This window comes from Chaetura pelagica, unplaced genomic scaffold, assembly GCF_000747805.2.
Source record: "Chaetura pelagica isolate M959 unplaced genomic scaffold, ChaPel_1.0 scaffold31, whole genome shotgun sequence".
NCBI lineage: Eukaryota > Metazoa > Chordata > Aves > Apodiformes > Apodidae > Chaetura > Chaetura pelagica.
The window spans coordinates 1,740,153-1,749,017 of NW_009952481.1; the positions used below are offsets into that span (position 1 = coordinate 1,740,153).

The 8,865-nt window shown below is 37.3% G+C and overlaps 1 protein-coding gene across 2 annotated transcripts in view; it reads left to right on the top strand.

The window, feature by feature from the left end:
• The window catches only part of NUP155 (nucleoporin 155kDa), a 28,070-nt gene extending 22,534 nt beyond the window's left edge, over nucleotides 1-5,536 (top strand). For both annotated transcript variants that reach the window (XM_010008720.1, XM_010008721.1), the window contains 6 exons: nucleotides 95-208; nucleotides 680-800; nucleotides 1,668-1,778; nucleotides 3,072-3,208; nucleotides 3,927-4,027; nucleotides 5,230-5,536. In XM_010008720.1, coding sequence (XP_010007022.1) covers nucleotides 95-208; nucleotides 680-800; nucleotides 1,668-1,778; nucleotides 3,072-3,208; nucleotides 3,927-4,027; nucleotides 5,230-5,368 — 723 coding nt within the window. In that variant the 3' untranslated portion in view covers nucleotides 5,369-5,536. The remainder of the gene's footprint in view (nucleotides 1-94; nucleotides 209-679; nucleotides 801-1,667; nucleotides 1,779-3,071; nucleotides 3,209-3,926; nucleotides 4,028-5,229) is intronic.
• The last annotated feature ends 3,329 nt before the right edge of the window (nucleotides 5,537-8,865 follow it).

Consider the following 8,865-nt stretch of genomic DNA (forward strand, 5'->3'; position numbering starts at 1 on the left):
TCTACATTTAAGTAAGCTAAAGTTAGTTCTGGGTGTATTTTTAAAATTTGATTAATCCAATCTTGAAATATCTGTTTTTTTCTTTTTGAACAAGGTTGCAAGGATCCAGCTTCAAATACAAGAAACATTACAGCGGCAGTATTCCCATCATACTTCAGTGCAAGATGCAATCTCCCAGCTTGATGCTGAGCTGATGGATATAACAAAGGTGATTAAAAAATCTCTGTTTTAAAAGTTCATTTATCACATTTGTGGATTAAAAAAATGTTTTGCAAAGAATCTTCCTATGTTGACTAGGAAAAATAATAGCAAAACCGTTTGCCATTCCTGATCTCAGAACATGTGTTACCCAAACTTGTCTTTTTCTGTACTTTGATAGTACTTCAATCTTTAGTACTTTAATTTCTTCCATGTGTTTATCTTCTTTATTAGGTGTCTTAGATTCTTTATTTATTGGGAAAATTTTGAGAAAATTACAGTATTAATTTTAACTTAATCTCAAACTGAGGGTTGTATTTAAGAAGTGAAATGGAAAGTGGTAAAAAAATTATTCAGAGTTTGACAACTTAAGTCGAACGTCTACTAGTCTGATGTCTACCATACAAAATAAAGAAAAGCTGATTTTAAAAATGTCCCTTTTATCCCACTTGAAATGGAAAACTTGGTATTTCTTTTTCAGCTGTATGGCGAATTTGCTGACCCTTTCAAGCTCTCAGAGTGTAAGCTTGCAATTATACATTGTGCAGGTCATTCTGATCCTATCTTGGTGCAAACTCTCTGGCAAGAAATCATTGAGAAAGGTAGGTCTAAATGGACTGGGAGTGGTACATGCCAGAACTATAGGAAAATGGTACAATTAAAGCTTTTGCAACTGACTGTGCTGCCACTGATAAACTGTTCAGATAACTGGTATTTCATTAATGTCACTGCCTTTGGTTTGTGTGCCTAAAGGACAGAAAAGTATCTTTACACGTATGTTGGAGCACATTGCATGTATCGCTTGAATAATCACATATCAGGTAACATTTAAGAAGTCCTTTCATCCCTTCTTTTGTTCTTAGATGCCATTATATATGGACTTCAGAATAAGTGTGAAATTTTGTCTGAAGCCTTTGCTATTAGGAAATGATAACTAAAATGTTAAATTTATGACAACAAAGATTAAAAAATCTTCAGCGAATCCTTTATAATATTGACAGGAGTTTGAAGTGTAAGGGTTTTGACCCTTTACAGAGAATCAGAGTAGTTTGCACAGCTATGCAAGCCTAAACACTCAGCTGTAATAACTGGCCTCACCCTTTACCTGAGTTTTTTATTCACTCTCTGTTCTTGTTCTGTTTGTGGTTTTTTTTCCTTGGATTTTCTGCTTGAGGTTGCTATTCTGCAAACAACACTGACAGTGATTTGAGGGAAAAGCTACGTGGTAGTGTTTTTTTTGTGGGTTTGGTAGTGGGGTTTTGGGTGGGGTAAGGAAACACAGAAATCTGTGAATGCCTCTGCATATACCAGAAAACATTGTATTTTACTTTCACGTGCTGATTTTGCACTGACAATAGCATAAAGTTTTGATGTATTAGTAGTAAATTTGAAGTATCTGAGTGTAATTGTGTATGAATTTGGAACTTCTTCACTGAAGTGCTTTCTAAATTATTTCTTTTCACTTCCAGAGTTGAGCGATAGTGTGTCTCTGAGCCCCGCCGACAGAATGCAAGCGCTTAGTCTGAAGATGGTATTGCTTGGGAAGATATATGCTGGCACCCCTCGTTACTTTCCTTTAGGCAAGTTGTCTAGTCTGCATAGTAAACAAATATAAGCATTACAGGAGTGGGCCTCAGCTTTCTCTTTAGCCTCTTAAAAAAATGTTTTAACCTGAGAAATGTTTCTTTTTTTAAAATCTAAAAGGAAAGACTATTATAATTTTTTAATACATAATTACATGCTTGTGATACATAATTACTTGTAGATATCTGTGAAATTTCTTTTATGTAGCTGTAACAACAAATCATTTCAGCTGTCGTTAGTGATGGAGTTGATCTTGAGAGAAGCTGGGTAGTACTTCTCAGTTTTGTCCAGGAAATTGGGAACAAAAATGTTGTTATAAACATTGTGATGATTATAGTGCTTTTGACAAGGGATTGAGGAGAGGGAGCTTAGACAAGATGTAGAAATAGAATCGCTAATGACCTTTAATTTTTTAAGCATGGTATAGTTGTATTACAAAATCACTGCAGTTTTTATAGGTGCAGTGATTTACTAAAATCTGTCTAGGGATTTAACCAGAATTTACCACTTTTCACCCAGAATGGGTAGAAAATGAAGCTTGTAAGGCAGTAATAGTTATTTTTGGCTGGCTGTGCAGATTCCAGTTTAGGAAATAGTAAAGTTTATTTGTATCAGAGTGTACAAAGGAAAAATGTGCATTTATTCATCCATGATTTTAGGCAACCACATTTATCTGATGTCTTTTGAAGTAACTACTGTTGTCTGCAGGTGTAGATAGTAAAAATGGAGTTCAGGAGATTTCTGGATCTTTTGGAGCTGCTTTCTGCTTTTGAGATGCTCACATGTTTTGACAACTTAGTATTGTATTAAATAAATGGAAAATGTGTTGTTCAGTAATAAACGTTCTTTTACAATACTAAAATACTGTAAAAGAGCATTTAATGCTGACCAGTATCTTGTTAATTGTTACTGACACTTTAACATGATAAAAGATGCAGTGGCGATGCTGGCTATTCTCATAAATAAAAAGACAGTGTGTTCTTTTGTGCTGAAACTAGTGTTAATGAACTCTTCTTAGCAATGTAGTCTGTGACAGTACTGTAATAAAGTATGAGTAAACACTGTCATGCATTGCGGGTAGCTTAATTTCATCTTTGGAGGTAGCTACATTTTGCAGATCCTTAGTGCAGACTGGCAGAAACTGTTACATGTACTTTACAGGAGAAAGGTACCAACTGCAGGGAAGACACAAAATTACACTTTAGGGTACATCATTTTCAAATGCCTTTCTTTGCTAGACACCCATTAACAATTTGGAATCTAAACATTCCATTATATTTGTCCTTCAGATTTTTTAGTGCAGTTCCTAGAGCAACAGGTCTGCACTTTGAACTGGGATGTAGGTTTTGTAACATACACCATGCAAGAAATTGGAGTGCCATTGCCAAGGCTGCTGGAAGTATATGACCAGTTGTTTAAAGCACGGGTAAGGAAAATAGCTACAAAATACAATTTTTGCTTTCATTACTATCAAGGTGTGTCTTTACTAGAAAACATAAAATAATGCAAGGTGTGATATATCAAAATGTCAGCTTTGTCTCTTTTGTTCTGTTTTTTTTTACTCAAAGGCTCTCAATGCTGCTTTTTTTCCCCATGTTGATTTTACTGACTTCAATCCTAAAGCATGAGGAAAATTGTTAATCCTGTTACCTCATGGAATTCTGAGTTAGGATTAAATACAGTTAGAATTGTTATGTTGCAGAATGAACAGCATATCTTGAATACATTAATTCTATTTGTTTCCTATTAATGATTAAAATTTGCTTTAATGCATCTTGTCTAACCTATCGATATAACAGGCATAAAGAGTAAGAAGTCATATTTTTAACTTTTGGTTTGAAGAACAGACTCAAACAGAACTAAACCCAGAAATTTACTTGCTTCTTTTTACTCAGATATATTACAGTAAGGAATTCAGAACTTACTAAATCTATTGCTTTACAGACTGTTAGGTAATGAAAAACTGAGTTAAATTCCTGTATGTTTTAGTATGCAGAAGTCAAAATAGTACTAACTGTAGACTTATTATAGATAGAATTCCCATTTATCTTATTTTTTTGTTACAATAAATAATTACCACAGCTGCCAGTTTGTTCTGATACAGACCTTTTCTTTTGTCTCCTTAATATTTTGGATATTTTTAGGATCCATACTGGAATAGACTGAAAAAGCCTTTACACCTTTTAGAGTGTATTCACATACTATTATCAGGATATGTACATGACCCAAGTAGAGTACTTCCAAGGTAAGAAAGACAACAGTGTCCTAATAAATAGTGAAAGACAAAATATCCTGGAGCACTGAACTTTCACAATCCTCAAAGCTTTTCTTCTTCTCTTTTGAGTGAATTTGGTATTTGTTTCTTAGCAGTGATTACTGAGACTCCTAATTCAAAACCAGCTGGTAGCAACTTATAGTGTGCTCCCTATAAACTACTTGAATAAAGAGCATTTGCTCCAATTCACTGAATATTCATGAGGAACTAAGAGGATTATTTTGTAAATTTTGGCAACACACTTTACAGAGACAATTTTGAGGGAATCTGGGAAAAGTGGGGAAAAATGAGAATTGGGGATTTTATGAATGAAATAGTGAACTCTTAATGAAGAAAGGCTAGAAGCACTGAGTATTCGGGAAGTGAATGTTGTTTTTAAATGGTTGGCGATGAATGACTCCCCAGTACTAAAATTCAGTTTAGTCTGCTACAGAAAAGAATTTAGTTCTAATATTAGAAATAGTTTCTAGCTATAATAATAGCTATATACTTCGACAAGTTGCCTGCATATTGTGGATTCTCTAGCTTTGGCAACTTTTGTGCATACCTTTTACAAACTTGAGTCAGAACTGTATTTTTTTCAGAACTAGGTAAAATCTTGATAATTCTTGCAATTATATTTTTTTCTGATTCTCTTGAAAATATACATGTAAATATCTCCCATTCACCAATAGTGTGTCTTTTCTCACTTTTTTTGGCCTTTTATGGTTAGCTGATTTAAATACTGTAACTTACTAGTTCTTCAGTGAATGTTGCCTGGTTTTGTATCTACTTAGATATTAATACCTAAATTGTTGTAATTTTATACTGCTTTTAGAAATTTGAATTGCTATCTAAATTAATAACTTCTATATTGCTTGTATGTCTAAATGTCTAAAGTAATATCTAAATATTTAAGTAAATATTTCACATTGCTATTAACTGTATCATGTTGTTTATATTTAAAATCAGATAAATAGTAATGTTTTATTATTTTCTCATTATGTCTTAATGACAAATATTAGATTTCAAAAATAGGTTTTTCTAATAAATAAAGGTACCTGACACATGTTCTTGCTGATAATGTTCCATGAAAACTAAAAGAATGGTCACTTGCTCACTTTCTATCTCAGATGAATTACAATATACAGAAACAAAAAGGAAGTAATTAGTATTCTCTGTTTTCTTTACAGACGACGATTCACCAATGTTTGCTTGGATGCTGTTAGTTGCTACCTGGTTGAACTTCAGTCCATGAGCCCGACACTAACAGTGCAGACTACTATTGGGAATTTCAAATCACTACAGGCTAAATTAGAACGTGTTCACTGATTTACTAATACAATAACAGTCATTAGCTCAGATAAAACAAATTACAAAATAGAAGTTCAGATGTCTGCTGTGAATCTCTGGAAGAACAAATCCTCAGAAATTCTGAGAAACTTGTATCTCTTGCTGCAGTTACCAATTAATTGTGTGGCCTGTATTCTGTTATTCTAAAGGCATCTATGAATTGTACAATGTAAATGTGACAAATGGAGTTTCTTTTGCTACCAAATTTTTTAACAATAGAATGCTTTTTTTTTTTGTACTGTTGAAATAAAATACATTGGGGAATCTTTCCCTTGGGGATTAAAAATACTTGGAAATTATTTTTCTTTACTTAAAGTAATGTAGAAAAGCAGGATGTAAAATCCACTTTGATAGCTGTTTTACAAGTGTCAAAACAAAAAATGACAAGTGCAGAATGCAAGATGACCATAAAAGCACCTATAGATGAGTCAGGTTGTAAATGTAGTCATACCAGGGAGTAGTGATGCAATCATAATTCTGTATTATTTGAGTGGCAGATCTTCCAGTAATGAAGAGATAATCATCACAGCCTGCCTCTAAAAACAGAATTTTGGGGATACAGTTGCAGAAACTATCAACCTCATTTGTAATGTAAGTGCAAGTACAGTATACAAGTCCTTCAAATTATTTTTTTCTGTTCCATTTTAATAAATATGTTGTATCTGTTAACATCAAATAAAGAAGTCAAGAAGTGACTTCTGTCTACTGTCATTGCATACACACAAGCACCAATTTGTGTATATTCCTTACAAGGAGCAAAGCCTACACATCATCCTGTATACGTGCTTTCTAGGATTTAAAAATGTCATCCTACAAGGAGATCTGTTGTGTCTCAGTTTTACTGCAATGCATTGTGTACATGTACAACAACATAAATGCTATATAACACGCACAAGAAATTAGCAATTTGTGCTGGACTTTAGTCTTTCTCAAATAACTACATGTAAGAAGAGTTTGGAGAGATTTTTAATGGGGGAAGGAAGTCATATCTTTATGCCTGGAGAGTACGTCAATGTTTTGGTGTGTGTGTTCCTCAAGGCTCAGTGTTGGGACCACTTATTTTTAACATCTTTATCAATGATCTTGATGAGGAGATGGAATGCACCCTCAGTAAGTCTGCAGATGACACCAAGTTGGGAGGGAGTGTTGATCTGCCTGAGGTTAGGGAAGTTCTACAGAGTGACTTGGACAGACTAGATTAATGGACTGAGGTCAACTGTATGAAGTTCAATAAGGCCAAGTGATAGGTCCTGCACTTGGCCCACAACAACCCCATGCAACACTGCAGTCATGGGTAAGAGTGGCTGAAAAGCTGCCCAGCACAAAGGGACTTGGGGGTCTGATTGATAGGCAGCTGAATATGAGCCAGCAGTGTGCCCAGGTGGCCAAGAAGGCCAATGGCATCCTGGCTTGTATTAGGAATAGTGTGGCCAGCAGGAGCAGGGAGGTGGTGTCCCTCTGTGCTCAGCACTGGTGAGGCCATACCTTGAATACTGTGTCCAGTTTGGAGCATCTCAATACAAGAAGGACATTGAGGTGCTGGAGAATGTCCAAAGAATGGCAACAAAGCTGTTGAATGGCCTTGAGTACAAGTCCTACGAGGAGCAGCTGAGGGAACTGGGGCTTTTTAGTCTGAAGAAATGGAAGCTGAGGGGAGACCTCATCACTGTCTACAACTACCAGAAAGGGTGTTGTAAAGAGGTAGGCTCTGGTCTCTACTCACAAGTAACTCGTGATAGAACACGATAAAATGGCCTCAAGCTGCAGCAAGGGAGGTTTAGACTAGACATTAAGAAGAACTTATTCACTGAAAGGGTTGTCAGACTTTGGAACATGCTGTACTGGGAGGTGGTTGAGTCACCATTCCTGGATGTGCTTAAAAGTCATCTATTTATAGGACTTGGGGACTTGGCTTAGTGCTGGACTTGGTAGAGTAGTTAATGGTTTAATGGTTGGACTTGATGGTCTTTTCCAACCTAAGTAATTCTATGGTTCTATGAAAAGTTTGGTGACAGGTTGTGACATTTGGGATATATGGTGCTTGTCTCAAACAATCCAAAAAATGAGCAGTGTATTCAGACACTCAGGGCATCTGGTGTTTGTCTTGAGACATCTAAGAGTTAAGCAAGATTTATTGCTGAGATTATTACAGAGATGTCTCAGCAACCCACCAAACCGTGGTGGGTTTGCTGAGTTTGCAAAACTCAGCAAAGCCCCCATGATGTGTTAACAATGTGGCAAATGCTGCAGGCAGCTGCGAACTGGGGAGTTTGGTGTGGGATGTGCTGAGATCGTAGCCCAAGAGGCACACAAATGGTGCCTCAGCTAGCAGTAAGCAAGGACATCCAGCCACAACCAGGCCTTGAATTAATTAAGAGGCTCAAAGAGTGTTTTGTGTAAATCACCAGCTTGGCAGAAAAAGATACAGATAACTGGAACAAAGGAATGCACGAGGCGATACATAATTTTTTGCCACACATGTGGAACAGTGATTGGGTGACAACCATGGCATATCCCAGCAATTCACTGTATAAAGGAAAAGAGTGCCAGTCTCAAGATGCCTCCTAGGACCAGATCCCCCCTTCTACTACAAGATAAACAGGATGCTGAAGGAGCCCTGGGTGGTGGCCTTCCTTTAGCTGTTTATTTCCTTTCCTGATTTTTCTCTTTTGTAGTTTTGGATTAGTTATCACATCTATTATAAGCTTATATACTCTTAGCAGTTGATCTGTACCTAAATAAAAGCCTCTTTATACACCCGAGATTGTTTTATCTTTATTTTGTCCTGGCTGGGTCACAAAGAATCTACACGTATCTTAATTATCGGATGGTGACACAGGTACAGGGAAGCAACTGACCAAAAGGAATGTGAACAATCCTGTGTGTACAATGCTCAGTGACAATCATTGGATGCACTGGGTTGAAAGGGACCTTTAAAGGTCATCTAGTCCAACCCTGCTGCAGTGAGCAGGGATCTCTAACTAGACAGGTTGCTTAGAGCCCCATCAAGCTTGACCTTGAACGCCTCCAGGGATGGGAACAAAATTACCAAACAAACCAAAATTGTTGGTCTTTTGTTCTGTTTTGTTTTCCCTTTTGTCCCAGCGTTACTCATTCTTGTTCAACCTTGTGGTTATGCAAAGGCAGAACTTGGCCTAGTGCTCTGAGGAACATGGGCCAGTTGGAGGGCACAAGCTGCTGTTATGGATCCAAAGGCTCTTCAAGGTGATGAAACGAAGCGGCTGTCTGCCCACCCTACCTGTATCTCACTGGAATTCCTGTGTTTGCTCCTGGCCCGTCGGTCTCTTCCAGCTGTGCCTCCTGCTGTGGCTCATCCCCCCTTAGCTCCCTATACTGACGACGATACAAACTCTCCCGCAGGAACCTCCGGGGCAGCGCGTCCCAGGGCGGCAGGTTCGGCTGGCCCTCCTCACCCCGCCCCCGGGCCCGCGCTCCCCCGGGCCCGCCCCACCCCC